The sequence below is a fragment of the Hypanus sabinus genome, chromosome 8, assembly GCF_030144855.1.
Source record: "Hypanus sabinus isolate sHypSab1 chromosome 8, sHypSab1.hap1, whole genome shotgun sequence".
NCBI classification, from domain to species: Eukaryota; Metazoa; Chordata; class Chondrichthyes; order Myliobatiformes; family Dasyatidae; genus Hypanus; species Hypanus sabinus.
Window position 1 is genome coordinate 4,780,725 of NC_082713.1, and position 16,165 is coordinate 4,796,889.

Genomic DNA, 16,165 nt, shown 5'->3' on the forward strand with positions numbered 1-16,165 from the left:
ACTAGTCACCTCCAGCCAGTCAGAGAAGCACCCATTCACCGCTACCCTTTGCCAACCAGTTTTCTATCCATGTTGAAACCCTGCCTCCAATGCCATGAGCTCTGATTTTACTCACCAATCTCCTATGTGGCACCTTATCGAATGCCTTCTGAAAATCTAGGTACACAACATCCACTGGCTTACCCTCGTCTAACATCTTTGTTACACCCTCAAAAAACTCCAACAGATTAGTCAAGCATGATTTGCCCTTGGTAAATCCATGCTGGCTCGGCCTAATCCTATTACTGCCATCAAGATGTGCCACTATTTCATCCTTAATAATGGACTCAAGCATCTTCCCCACGACTGATGTTAGGCTAACAGGGCGATAGTTCTCCGTTTTCTCCTTCCCTCCCTTCTTGAAAAGTAGGATAACATTAGCCACTCTCCAATCTTCAGGAACTGATCCTGAATCTAAGGAACATTGGAAAATGATTACCAATGCATCCGCAATTTCCTGAGCCACCTCTTTTAGAACCCTCGGATGCAGACCATCTGGACCCGGGGATTTATCAGCCTTCAGTCCTACCAGTCTACTCATCACAGTTTCTTTCCTAATGTCAATCTGTCTCAATTCCTCTGATATCTTATGACCCTGGCCCATCCATACACCTGGGAGATTGCTTGTGTCCTCCCTGGTGAAGACAGATCTAAAGTACGCATTAAATTCTGTTGCAATTTCCCTGTTTCCCATAACAATTTCTCCCAATTCATTCTTCAAGGGGCCAACATTGTTCTTAACTATCTTCTTTCTCTTCACATAGCTAAAAAAGCTTTTGCTATCCCCTTTTATATTCCTGGCTAGACTGAGCTCAGACCTGATTTTTTCTCTCCGTATTGCTTTTTTAGTTAAGATCTGCTGTTCCTTAAAACTTTCCCAATCATCTGTATTCCCACTCATCTTAGCCCTGTCATACTTCTTTTTCTTTAATGCTATACAATCTCTGACTTCCTTTGTCAACCACTGTGGCCCCTTCCCCCTCTTTGAATCCTTCCTTCTCATTGGAATGAACTGCTTTTGCATCTTTTGTATTATCCCCAAGAATATCTGCCATTGCTGATCCACTGTCTTTCCTGCCAGAGCATCTGCCCATTTAACTTTGGCCAGCTCTTCCCTCATGGCTCCGTAGTCTCCTTTATTTAATTGCAACACTGACACCTCTGATCTGCCCTTATCCTTCTCAAATTGTAGATAAAAACTTATCATGTTATGAGCACTACTTCCTAATGGCTCCTTTACTTCAAGATCACTTATCAATTCCTGTTCATTACACATCACCAAGTCCAAAATAGCCTCGTTCCTGGTTGGCTCAAGCACAAGCTGTTCCAAAAATACATCCCTTAGACACTCCACAAACTCCCTATCCTGGGGTTCAGCACCTACCTGATTCTCCCAGTTCACCTGCATGTTGAAATCTCCCATAACGACTGCATTACCTTTAGCACATGCCAATGTTAACTCCCTAATCAACTTGTACCCAATATCCACGCTACTGTTTGGGGGCCTGTACACAACACCCATTAGGGTCTTTTTACCCTTACTGTTCCTCAGCTCAATCCACACAGACTCTACTTCCCCTGTTCCCAAGTCACCTCTTGCTAAGGACTGAATCCCATTCCTCACCAACAGGGCCACCCCACCCCCTCTTCCCATATTTCTGTCTCTACGGAATAAGGAAAACAAAAATAATTGCGGAGTATTAATTGGGAGTAGAGACATTAATTATTTTCTTTTTTTTCTTCACTAATATATTTTCTTTCTTTTTTTTTGCGGGGGAGCTGGAGGAGCTCCTGATCGATGGCTGCGAGTTTCACGTGTACAATCATGGCGATTGCCATGACCCATAAAATGGGGGGCGTAATGTTGTGTTCTTATTATTCGCAACATTAGTGGGGGGGTATTTTGTTTTTTTTTCTTATATATTAGTTACCTTTTTTCTATTTTTCTTCTTTTTTCCCGGATGGTTGGGGAGAGAATCATAGCAACATGGAGAATTTTAAAGAATTCCCAAGGTATTATGAATGATTAATTTACTTAGTTTTTCAAGTTTTAATGTTAATGGACTTAATGGACCTGTGAAAAGAAAAGGAGTTTTAACATGTATTAAGAAAATGAAAGGAGATATAGCTTTTTTACAAGAAACACATCTAACAGAAATAGAACATAAGAAATTAAAGAGAGATTGGGTTGGAAATGTCATTGCAGCTTCATTTAATTCAAAATTGAGAGGAGTTGCAATTTTGGTTAATAAAACTTTACCAATTAAAATACAAAATGTAGTAATTGATTCTGTGGGGAGATATGTGATTATACATTGTCAAATTTTTTCAGATTTATGGACTTTTATGAATATTTATGCACCAAATGAAAATGATGCAAAATTCATACAAAAAGTTTTTTTGAACTTGGCTGATGCACATGATAAAATATTAATAGGTGGAGATTTTAATTTTTGTTTAGATCCAGACTTGGATAGGCCAACTAAAGTTGCTACAAAATCAAAAGTAATAAAACTAACTTTATCATTAATGAAAGATTTAAACCTGATTGATATATGGAGAAAAATTAATCCAAGAGAAAGAGATTATTCATTTTATTCAAATAGACATAAAAATTATTCAAGGATTGATTTTTTTATTATCAAAAATTATTCAGGATAGAGTGAAAAGTGTGGAATATAAAGCAAGAATACTGTCAGATCATTCCCCCTTGATAATGACAATGATAATGATGGATAAGGAGGAATTGATCTATAGATGGAGATTTAATTCAATTTTATTTAAACGTCAAGATTTTTGTGATTTTATGAAAAAACAGATTCAATCTTTTTTGGATACAAATTTACATTCAGTTGAGGATAAAATTGTATTATGGGAAGCAATGAAAGCATATTTAAGGGGTCAGATTATAAGTTATACATCTAAAATTAAGAAGGAATACATGGCAGAAATAGATCAATTGGAAAAAGATATCATAAAATTAGAAAAAGAATCTCAAAGATATATGACAGAAGAAAAACAAAGACAACTTGTTAATAAAAAAAATTACAATGTAATACACTCCAGACATATCGTACAGAAAAAGTAATTATGAGAACTAAACAGAAATATTATGAATTAGATGAAAGATCACATAAGATTCTTGCTTGGCAGTTGAAAACAGAACAGGCTTCTAAAACAATAAATGCAATTAGAACAAGTGTAAATAAGGTTACTTAAAAACCTTTAGAAATTAATGAAGCTTTAAAAAAATTTTACACTGAACTATATCAATCAGAAACACAAAATAAGATTGCTGAGATAGATAAATTTTTATCACAAATAACCCTTCCAAAATTAAATTTGGAAGAACAGAAAGGATTAGATATGCCCTTTACATTAAAAGAGGTTGAAGAAGCTTTAGGATCACTTCAGAGTAATAAATCCCCAGGAGAAGATGGTTTTCCTCCTGAATTTTATAAACAATTTAAAGATTTATTAATTCCTCCTTTTATGGAATTAATATTTCAAGTGGAAAGAATGCATATACTCCCACAATCTTTTTTAACAGCGATCATAACTGTATTGCCAAAAAAAGATAGAGATCTTTTAAAACCAACATCATATAGGCCTATTTCTTTGTTGAATACAGATTATAAAATAATAGCAAAAATTTTATCTAATAGAATATCTAAATATTTACCAAAATTAATACATATGGATCAAACAGGTTTTATTAAAAACAGACAATCAATGGATAATATAACCTGGTTACTTAGTATAATTCATTTGGCACAAAAAAGAGAGGAAATGAGTGTGGCAGTTGCTTTGGATGCAGAAAAAGCATTTGATAGATTGGAATGGGATTTTTTATTTAAGGTATTGGAAAAATATGAGTTAGGAAAATCTTTTATACAATGGATTAAAACTTTAAATACTAATCCTCAAGCTAAAGTAGTTACAAATGGTCAGATTTCAACACTATTTTGCTTAACGAGGTCAACTAGACAAGGCTGCCCATTATCACCTGCTTTATTTGTATTGGCAATAGAACCATTAGCTGAATTAATTAGAACAGATTCAGACATTGGGGGCTTTAGAGTTAATCAAGAAGAATATAAGATTAATTTATTTGCTGATGATGTTTTGATTTATTTAACAAACCCATTGCAATCTTTGCAAAGATTATCTTTTAGATTGGAAAAATATGGGAAAGTATCAGGGTATAAAGTAAATTGGGATAAAAGTAAAATTTTACCCCTTACCAAAGGAAATTATAATCAATGTCGATTAGTAACTCAATTTCGATGGTCAATAAATGGGATAAAATATTTAGGTATTAGAGTTGATAGTGATGTAAAAAATTTATATAAACAAAATTATTTGCCATTATTAAAAAAAATAAGAGGATCTTGATAAATGGATGATGTTACCAATAACATTAATCGGTAGAGTTAATGCTGTAAAAATGAATATATTTCCTAGATTGCAATATTTATTCCAAACTTTACCAATACAATTACCTCAGAAGTTTTTTCAAGAATTGAATAAATATGTAAGGAAATTTCTTTGGAAAGGAAAGATGTCAAGAACATCATTGGAAAAATTGACATGTAAATTTGATTTAGGAGGGTTACAACTTTCAAATTTTAAGAATTATTATAAAGCAAATCAACTTAAATTTATTGCGTCTTTTTTTGATGAAAAAAAAACTGGCATGGATTAGAATAGAATTAGATAAGATAGGAGAAAACATACCAGAAGATTTTATATATAAATGGGAATCAAAATGGATACAGGAAAAAAAGAATCTCCTATATTAAGACACTTGATTGATTGACAGAATAAGGTAAATATGGACGATGAGATAAAGAAATCTTTATTAGCAAAAGGAATTTTAATTCAAAATAGGCTTATTCCTTTTACAATGGATAATAAACTTTTACATAATTGGTTCCATAAGGGGATTAAATATATAGGTAATTGTTTCAAAGGAGGTATATTGATGTCGTTTGATCAATTAAAAAATAAATATAAAATATCAAACAACACTCTTTTCTGTTATTTTTAATTAAAAGCCTATTTACGAGAAAAGCTGGGTCAAACAATGTTGATGCCAAAACCTAGTGAAAACGAAATATTAATTCAAAAAGGAAAAATTAAAAAATTTACATCTTGTGTGTACAATTTGATTCAAAAACAGATAATTGAATCTGGAATTCATAAATCAAGACAAAAATGGGAATCTGATTTGAATGTTAAAATTGATGGAAAAAGTTGGTCAAATATTTCTGATAGTATGATAAATACAATAAATGTTCGACTTAGATTAATACAATATAATTTTTACATCAATTATATATAACACCACAGAAAATAAGTAGATTAAATTCAAATATGTCTGACCAATGTTTTCGATGTAATCAAGAAATTGGTACTTTTTTACATTCTACTTGGTCTTGTTTTAAAATTCAACCATTTTGGATAAATCTAAGACTTTTATTGGAACAAATTACTGGAGTACAACTCCCATATAGACCAATATTATTTTTATTAGAAGATAATGCAGTGACAATACCGAAACTTAAATTGAATAAGTATTAGAAAAAATTTATAAAAATTGCATTGGCAGTAGCTAAAAAAGTTATCGCAGTTACTTGGAAATCTGATTTATATTTAACTATGGATCATTGGAATAATGAAGTATATAGTTGTATTCCACTTGAAAAAATTACATATAATCTAAGAAATGAATATGATATATTTTTGAAAATTTGGCTCCCATACCTACAAAAGATGGGATTAAATATATAGGTCCTTTGAAGATAAAATTATAAAGTAATTGGGGAAAGTAAAAATAAATATTATAATTATTTTGAACTCCATGGAGCATGTGGGGATCCTACGATATCCAGGCAATCTTTTTCTTCTTTCTTTCTTTCTTTTTTTTTCTTTCTTTAGATAAGGGTTAAGGGGAGGGGGGAGGATTAATATTATTTTTCTTTTTCTTACTAACTTTTCATTACATTTATTCTTTGTAATTTTCTAAAAAATTAATAAATAGATAGATAGATAGATAGATAGATTGATTTATTTTTTAAAAAAAGCTCCAAGACCTAGGTCTCAATATCCCCTTCTGCAGTTGGATCCTGAATTTCCTCACTTGTGGACCCCAGTCAGTTTGGATTGACAAAAACATCTCCTCCATGATCTCCATCAGCACGGGAGCATCACAGGGATGTGTGCTTAGCCCCTGCTCTACTCGCTTTACACCTATGACTGTGTGGCTAAATACAGCTCCAACACCATATGCAAGTTTGCTTATGACACCACTGTTGTGGGCTGTATCAAAGGAAGGGATGAATCAGCATACAGGAGGGAGACTGAAAATTGGCTAAGTGGTGTAATGACAACAATCTCTCACTCAGTGTTGTAAGACCAAGGAACAGAATTCAGGCTTCAGGAGAGGGAAACCAGCGGTCTGTGAGCCAGTAATCAACGGAGAATCAGCCATGGAGAGGATCAGTAACTTCAAATTCTGGGTGTCACTATCTAAGAGGACCTATCCTGGACCCATCACATAAATATAATTGTGGAGAAAGCATGGCAGCGCCTGTACTTCCTCAGGAATCTGCAGAGGTTTGGCATGTCATCAACAACTTTGACAAACTTCTATAGATGTGTGGTGGAAAGTGTGCTGACTGGCTGCGTAACGGCCTGAAATGGGAACATCAACGCTTTGAGTGAAAATTCCCACTAAAGGTAATGGATTCAGCCCAGTGTATCACAGGTAAAACCCTCCCAACCATTGAGCACACAAATCTACAGGAAACATTGCCATGGAAAAGCAACATCCATCATTAAGACTCTCACCACCCAGGCCGTGCTCTTCTCCTGCTGTTGCCATCAGGTAGAAGATACAAGAGCCTCAGGACTCACACCACCAGGCTCAAGAACAGTTACTACCCCTCAACCATCAAGCTCTTGAACAAAAGGGAATAACTACACTCATTTAAGCATTCTGTTATATTGTTATTTCATGCTCGTCATTTATTGCTATTTATTTATATCTGCATTTACACAGTTTTTTTTCAGTGAACAGTTCCTGATGTTTACAGTTTGCAGTTACTCTTCTATAGAATTTGCTAAGTATGCCTGTGGAAAATGAATCTCAGGGTCGTACGTGGTGATGTGTGTGTACTCTGATAATAAACTACTTTGAACTTTGAGATGTGTCAAATGAAGCTAACCTGTATCTCTTCACTGTCTCTTTACAGTTGAAATGAAATCATCTGTATGAACTGTATGTGGGACAAGCTTTTCCCTACTACGTTGGTGCTGGAAGCGTGGTGACGTTTTCGGGCAGACTCCGCACATCCTCGGACTGCGTTGCTCATTGATGCAAATGATATATTTCACTGTACGTTTTGATGTGTCAATGTACAGGTGAAGAATAAAGATGATCTTTATCTAATCTAGTCGAGCTGATGGAAGGTCACAGAGCTGACACAGTCACGTTGTTTCCTTCTCCTGTGATGCCATTTCCAGCATTTTGATTTGACTCCAGCCACTGGTATGAAAGCATTGTGGCAGCTTCCAACATAATCCACAGAGTCATCACATTCTAATCTTGCTGCAGGAGGAATTTTGAGAAGATGTACACAAAGTGAAGCTCAGAGAGGTGGCATGGTAACATAGTGGTTAGTGTAACACTTTGCCAGAGATGTGATCAGCATCAGGGTTTAGTTCTGCCACTCCAGACTCCTTACTGTGACTGTGAGAGTTTCCTCTGGTGCCCTCGCTTCCTCCCACATTCCAGTGGGTTGTGTTGGTGCCAGAATGGGCAGCAATATTTGAGGGCTGCCCTGAGCACACCCTGGGACTGTGTTGGTTGTTGTTACAAATGACACATTTCACTGGCTGTTTCAATAGTCTATATACATGTGATAAATAAAGTCAATTTTAAGCGATACCTCATACAGTTGTTTATGGCAATGTAATCTGATTGGTAAGGACTCCCACTTTCACGTACAAAGGATGCTGTTTGCTGAATGTTTATTGTATCCATGCAGAACCTTTAAAACTCTGCCACGTAGTTAACGGAGGAGATTTGCGAGCTGCCCCCACCACAGCCTCGGACTGTACAAGCTGTACTATATGTTCTGATGTAAATCTGAGAAATAAATCTAATCTTTTTTTGTCAGTGTTAGCTTACCTGCTGTAACCTGATGTGCAATTCCAGTGATTTGTTCAGAGAGATGTACTTGTTTCTCATGTCATCGAGCAAATCCTTGCAGTAGTGCCGGAGTTCACTGCATCTCTCGCAGATTAAATCCTCTGCATAATGGTGATCAGATATCAACCGATCACCCTGCAAGATCAGAGCCTGAACATTTCCGATCAATTTCTGTAAAGAATACACACGTCAATTTGTGGGTGCCACAGAACACAACAGCCCAGTGAACGTACATCACCTGATTAGGTCTCTATGTTACCAATTCTTTGACAGCTAATCAATTATTCCCTTGCTAATCTCTGTGAATTAATTGCTACAGAATGTCAGTGATTGTATTCTGATAAATCAAGATTTCCCAAGTCATGAACAAGAGAAAATCAGCAGGTGCCGGAAGCCCTGCTGAAGGGTTTCGGCCTGAAACGTCGACTGTACTCTTCTCCACCAATGCTGCCTGGCCTACTGAGTTCCTCCAGCATTGTGTGTGTGTTGTTTCATGTCTTGATTTAATTTTGCCATTGTTCAACTTCTTTAACAAAATCAGTCTTTTTTTTTAAGAAAAGATTCAAGATTTTTAATGTCTATTTCAGTACACAAGTGTAAAGCAGAATGAAATAATTGTTACTCCAGATCAAATGCAGCATAAAAAAGCACAATAAGGTAAAGAACACAATACATATAAGTAACTTAAACACATAGAATAAATATATAAGGGTCTGTAAGGGATGGAGAAGGAAAACACTGATGTCAAACCTCCGCTACCTCGCAGTCATACCTTGTCCTGGAAAAGCTTTGGGAGTTAAACTACAGGAAAATAAGGTTGGGAATCTGGAATTCCTGTGGCAGTCCAACATTGACTGGTATCTCCTGCAACACTGCAGGTGTCAACTTGCATTGGTCTCTGCCATTCTTCAGCTGCATGGAGAGGGGGAGCCTCCTGCATGGGCAACAACTTGCTCTCCATATCCTACTGTCCTGGCTTGCGTATTATGGTCGGCCCTCACATAAGGAATTCAACAGGATTGCAGCTTGTACACTTTACCTGAGATCTCTCGTCCACGCTGGTTAGTTCACGAAGAGCTTGTTCTGATTCAGCAACACTGGCCCCAGTTTCGGGGACGTCTCCTTCCTCAGATGACAAATAGTCCAGGGCCATCTTTACCTGCAGAACAGAATCCAGTTGAATATCCTCACAAACTGTGTGACTGGGGAAACCATTCCAAAGAAAATTCTAGAATTTGGTTACAGGGAGATGTTGATAAGATGCAGAGCTGGATTCAGAAGTGGCAAATGGTGTTCAATCAGAAAAAAAATTTAGTGATTCATTTTTGGAAGTTATAAGCCTAGGACCAGTCTCTGAATAGAGGAACATACATTTAGAACAGAGTTGAGAAGGATTTTCTTTAGCTAGAGGGTGGTGAATGTGTGGAATTCATTGCCGCAGACAGCTGTGGAGATCAGTTCATCGGCTATATTTAAAGAAGAGGTTGATAGGTTCTTGGTTGATAAGGGCGTCAAAGTTTACAGGGCAAAGGCAGGAAAATGGGGTTGAAAAGGATAATATATCAGCCATGATGGAACAGTGGAGAAGGCTTGATGGGCCAAATGGGATTAATTTTGCTCTTATGTCTCATGGTCTTCTCGAATCTTCTTCCCTGAAGTACATTATTCAACTAGATAGGCTATTGATATAATGAATTACATTGATTTAACTATGAATATAAATTCACCAGCTGCTGTCATGGGATTCAAATTCATGGATCAATAGACTTCTGGAGCGTAGTCTGCTGACTTAATCACTATACTATTGTATTGATGTATGTCAAGGGCAAACCTGTGATAATTTGGCAGGAAGAGTATTGGGGATCTGGAAAACGTGTCACTGAATTCTTCCACACACCATTGGCTGAAGGTAGCCAATGCCATGCTGGGCACTGTTACACTCAGGGCATTCCAGTTCAATTCTGGTGTTGTCTGTAAGGAGTTTGTATGTCCTCCGTGTGATCACATGGATTTCCTCCGGCTGATCCAGTTTCCTCCCACAGGCCAAAGACATCTCCCTCGGTAGGTTAATTGGTCATTGTAAATTGTCCTGTGATCCGTGCCACACAGCAATCCACCTATTTAATCCTTTAGAATAGATATGATGAGGAAATTCTTTAGCCAGAGGGTGGTGAATCTGTGGAAACCATTGCCACAGACGGCTGTGGAGGCCGAGTTATTGGCTATGTTTAAAGTAGAGATTGATAGGCTCTTGATTAGTCAGGGCATCAAAGATTACGGGGAGAATGCAGGAGATTAGGATTGAGAGGGATAATAAATCAGGCATGATGGAATGGCGGAATACAGTCGACAGTTTGAATTGACTAACTCTGCTCCTATTTTTCTTCTTTGATGTTGGTTTAAGGTAAATGATCAGGAGTGTATAATGTACTGCTATGGAATCATTCATCTCCATGAATATGTGATAAATAAATCAATCTTAACCTGAAAAACAGGAGATTCTGCGGTTACTGGAAATCTGAAGCAACACACACACAAATGCTAGGGGAACTCAGCAGGTCAGGCAGCATCCATATCAATATGCTCAGTGACCACTTCATTACGTACACTTGCTCGTTAATGCAAATAGCGAATCAGACGATCAACTGGCAGCAACTCAATGCACAAAAGCATGCAGACATGGTCAAGAGGTCCAGTTGTTGTTCAGATCAAACATCAGAATGGGGAAGAAATGTGATCTAAGTGACCTTGACCATGAAATGATTGCTGGTGCCAGATGGGGTGGTCTGAGTATCCCAGAAACTGCTGATCTCCTGGTATTTTCACACACAACAGTCTCTAGAATTTACAGAGAATGGTGTATGAAACAAAAAAAAATTCCAATAAGAGGCAGTTCAGTGGATGAAAATCTCTTTTTAATGAGTGAGGTCAGAGGAGAATGGCTAGACTGATTCAAGCTGACAGGAAAATGGCAGTAACTCAAATAACTATGTGTTACAACAGTGGTGTGCAGAAGAGCATCTCTAAATGCGCAACATGTTGAACCTTGAAGTGGATGGACTACAGTAGAAGATCACAAACATACACTCAGTGGCCAGTTCATTAGGTACAGGAGTGATAGATGCTGCTTCACCTGCTGAGTTCCTCCAGCGTTTAGTGTATTGAATAGAAATGTGAATCTGAATCTGATGAGGTCATTCAAAGATGGGTTGGGACCTATGCACTTACCTCTTGAAAAGTTTGTTCAAATCTCCAGACCTGCAGGCACTGCTCAAGCTTCAGAAGATGTTTTTCCCAGAATCCATCAAAGGCTGTTTCCATGTCATGCAGTTGGGCTAAGAGTCTGTCCGAGGTGTGGGAGAGAAGTAAACATCAAACCCATGGCAACCAATCTTAAGTCTCATTAATGCTCGATTTTTTTGAGAAGACTATTCCAATGTCTATTCCAATGTGAGCTGTTCACACAAAGCCCCGACATCTCTCTCACCCTGGTAATATAATCTTCCATTCGCACCTCCATAAGCAACTTCAATCTCTGCTGACAGCTGATTTTGAGGAACACCACCTAATTTTTTTAACTGGACACATCACAGACAGATTGTAGAACACAGAACGTGGCACGTTACAGCACAATCAACGTTTCCTCAGACACAGAGCAACCAGTGTTCTGAGGAGGAAATGTTTTCTTCTTGTAACATGCATACTATGAATATTTAGAATGAAAATTGAAAAATCACTTGTTTTTGATTTTATTTATTACTTGAAGGGTATAATGAAATATAGCACAACAAAATGTTTTGTAAACATTTTCTCATGTGTCTTTACTCCGTCTGCGTGGAACAACGGCAATGTGCACAGGAGCATTTTAGTTACTGCATGCTGGCACACCCACACAGTTTAGAGGGTCAGTAAGCACCGTACAGGCACTTATGCCCATGATGTTGTGTCAACTTTTTAAACTACTCGAAAATCAACCTAACCCCTTCCTCATACAAAGCTCTCCATTTTTCTATCAGCCATGTGCCTATCTGAATTGTCCCGAATGTATCTGCCTCTATCACGTCCCCGGCAAAGCATTCCACATACCCTCTCAGCGAAGAAATGCTCTCTCAGGTTTCCTTTAAATATTTTGCCTTTCACCCTTAACTTATGATTTCTAGTTGAAGACTCACCCAATATCAGGGGAAAAACATATTTAACCCTATCTATACCCTTATAATTTTATATACCTTTATCAAATCTCCCCTTGTTCTTCTACACTCTAGTGAATAATGTCCTTTTCTTATAACTCAGGTCCTCAAGTCCCAGCAACATACCTGTCTCAGAGGTATTCAATTTTGTTCTCACCCCTATCTCTTCATTTTCCTGCATCTGTGAATTTGCACATCTTAAGTCTTCCAGATTTCTTATCCAGCAACTCTGTTCTCATCAGACAACCCCGATCCTAGACTCACAATAACTACAATATCCAAAATTGCCACAAATACATTTATTTATTAATAACCAATCAAAAAGAGAGATGAGTCAGAAAATATAAAGAGGAGAGATTCTGCAGACCCTAGTAATCCAAATCAACACACACAAAACGCTGGGGGAGCTCAGCAGGCCAGGCAGCGGCTGTGTAGAGGGATACGCAGTCAACATTGCAAGCCAAGACCCTTCATCGGGACAGGACAGGCGGGGGAGGAAGCCCAAATAAGGTGGGGAGGGGAAAGAGTACGGGCTAAAAGGTGCAGGGTGAAACCAGGTGGGTGTGGGAGGGGGGAATGAAGTAAAGGGCTGGAGAAGAAGGAATCCAATAGGAGAAGGGAGTGGGCCATAGGAGAAAGGGAACGAGGAGGGGCACCGAGGGAGGTGACGGGCAGAAGAGATGTGGTAAAAGGAAAGCCAGAATAGGGAATGGAAAATTGTTGAAAATGCTCAGCAGGTCAGGCAGCACTTGTGGAGGCAGTAATAGTGTTTCTCGTCAATTGCCTTCCATTAAGATTAATAAATCTCTGCCTGGTGTAAGCAGAGTGTGTTTGTCTTTGCCTCTTGCATTCAGGACCAGTTCAATATGGACTCCTCAGAATTCCACCACACCACTACAGGGTCAGGAGAAACTCCACTGGTCAGGGTTGACCATGGATGTTGTGTCTTAGCTGTCTACGTTGTTGTTGCTGGGCCATCAGTCAAAACACAAGCCAGGGCAGTATAATATGGAGGCAAAGCTGCTGCCCTTACAGTAAGCTCCCCTTCTCCAAGCAGCTAAAAAGGAGAGGCCCATACAGTTTGGCACCAGGGGCCAGTTGCCAGTCAACATTGAACTCAGCATCAGGCCGCCTCACGGTTTACTCCCGAAGCCTCCCCCATGAGTGGGTCTAGCTGCAAGACAGCCGAGGTTTGAGGTCAGAGTTCTCCTTCTCCTAGATGAGCTGCCACCCACGGCTGATGAGACCCACCTACCTGAAGCGTCTGGTTTTAAGGTGCCAGTAACCTGCTTTTCCCCCTTCTCCTGTCAGTAGAAATGCTTCCACTGGGCTCTGTAGCTAAGCCACATGTGAAGGTTAACGTTTGGACCTGGTGTCAAGATGCATGACATGGGTAACATTAAACAGAGAGTGGGAGCTTCCTCTCGGGAGAGGGAGAGGGGGATATGGAAATGTGGAAAGGGAAAAGGTGACCTGGTCAAGGTTCATGAACTTTGAAGGGTAGTTGTGAGAGAAAAAGAAACTTCTGCCAGAGGAGGCGAGGACTCACCATGATCAGACACGGCATTCTGACAAGTATAGCTTGGAAATGAGTCTTTACTCAAACCATTAACTATTTTGAAATCTGGGATTTTTATTAGTCCAGTGTGTGAGGGTGATAAAGAGAGTGTATGCATGAGTGTGAGTGTGTGTGTGAGAGACAGTTGTGTGTGCGTATATGTGCATGTGCACATTACGTGTGTGTGTGCGCATTTATATATGTGCATGTGCATATATATCTGCGTGCACGTGGTGTGGGTATATATGTGCATGTGCATGGTGTAAGCCTGTTTGTGTGTGTATATATGTGCGTGCACATGGTGTGCTTGTGTGTGTGTGTGTGTGTGTGTATGTGTGTGTACACACACACACACACACACACACACACTCAAACTCTTAGTAGATTTTTGAGGGAAAATTGGATTTAAACCAAAGGTTTGTTCAACACAGTACCGAGTGGGTGGAACACAGAGGGATGAACTGCACAATCCCAGCACTCACCTCTTCACTGTGGCCTGATCTCCATCTTTCTCCGCACTGGACTGGCTGCTACCAGTGGGTTCCATGAGGTTGGTCAGCAGCAGCTCCCCCTCTTTGATCACCTTTTGTACGTCATTCTGGGCACAGCAATAAACAGCAGTTGAACGAAGAACTCAGAGGCTTTCCAAGCCTCAGAACCCACACATCTTAAAGAAAGTCCATGCATTTGTAAAGTGCCTCATCTCCTCCTTCTGCAAGCACCTCACTACTGAAGAAGGACCCTTGATTTACTTTCACAATGTGGTAGATGAGACCAGATCTGGAATAGACTTGATGGGCTGAATGGCCTGATTCTGCTCCTATGTCTAATGATCAGCTGTTTGTATGGTATTAGCTGAGGTAAAAATATTCTTCAAAATAACATTTGAGGATAGGTTCACCCAGGAGTGCTGTAAAATTTCTCCTTTATGAAGAACACAGATACAGGCCCTTTGGCCCAGTCAGTTTATACTGACCTTGGTGTCCATCCAGGTAGACCCAATTCTCTGTGTTTGGCCAATATCCCTCTAAGCCCAATCCCTCCAGGTATCTATCCAAATGTTTCTTAAATAATGCTATTGTCCTTGTCCAACTGCGACCTCTGGCAGCTCATTCCTTATACTCCCCACCCTCTGCGTGAGCAAGTTACCCCTCAGATTCAAATTCAATTATTTATCATGTGCATTGAAACACAGGATGAAATGCATCGTTTGCGATAATGATTAGTCTAATTTACCAATGATCTGGGCGGCAGCCCGCAACTGTCACTTATAAGCCTCTCCCATCTCACCCTAAACTTCTGTCCCTCAGTTTTGGTGTCCACTACCCTACAGAGCCATTCCGCCATGGACAGCCTCAGGCCTGGCTGTGAAAGGAGGAGGGTTGGGCATGGGGCTCTTTCTTGACATCTGCTTTTTTTTTTGTCTTGATTACGTGTCTGAAAGCGTTGGAGCATGTTTGGAATCTGATGAAGTGATCTGGTACTGTGCTCTCGCCAGACAGGACCGACAGCATCAGCTGCCTTGTACAGAACCATGACAGAACCATTTCGAGTATCAAGGAAGACTGAAGCACCGAGGCGAATGTGGAGAGGGCCAGCACTCGCTGAGACCTCGGGGTTGGTGGTGTTCAGACCTGGCGCGGTGGCCACTCTTCACAGAAGGTCTCAGTTTGGGCGGCTACTTTCCTCAATGCTGATGGGAGGCTGTTTTTGAAGTTCTGAGATTTGTGTGATTGTTGGATTTTGCTTCATATTGATCTCCTGCAGCTTTCCATGTTTCCTTTTTTGTTGCTGATTGCTGCGTTGGTTTTTGTGCGAGGGAGGTGTTGGGTGTTAGGGGTCTGATATTCTTGTTGGCTTTTCTGTGTGGGCGATCTGTTAGTTTTTGTATGTGTGGAGAGGGGATGGGGGTTTGATGCTATTGCCTTTGTTCTGCTTTGCAAGAAAGGGGCTGGGCTGTGGGGTTTTTGATGTACGAGCTGCCATGGGTGCGAGGGAGAGGCTGGGTGCTTTGAGGTTTGCTAGTTTTGTTACTTTTTCATGTGGGGGGGGGATGATGGGTTGATGTTTTTTCTTTCCAAAACTCCCATGTTTTATTCTGCTTTTCATGACTATCTGGAGAAGACAAATATCAGAGTTGGATTGTAGATGCATACTTTGACA

The 16,165-nt window shown here is 39.3% G+C and overlaps 1 protein-coding gene across 1 annotated transcript in view; it reads right to left on the reverse strand.

Moving 5' to 3' along the window:
* The window catches only part of mcf2a (MCF.2 cell line derived transforming sequence a), a 197,629-nt gene that overhangs the window by 92,553 nt on the left and 88,911 nt on the right, over window positions 1–16,165 (reverse strand). Inside the window, exons 9-12 of the mRNA XM_059976685.1 lie at window positions 14,485–14,600; window positions 11,483–11,597; window positions 9,294–9,413; window positions 8,234–8,425 (exon numbers count right to left, since the gene is read on the reverse strand). Coding sequence (XP_059832668.1) covers window positions 8,234–8,425; window positions 9,294–9,413; window positions 11,483–11,597; window positions 14,485–14,600 — 543 coding nt within the window. The remainder of the gene's footprint in view (window positions 1–8,233; window positions 8,426–9,293; window positions 9,414–11,482; window positions 11,598–14,484; window positions 14,601–16,165) is intronic.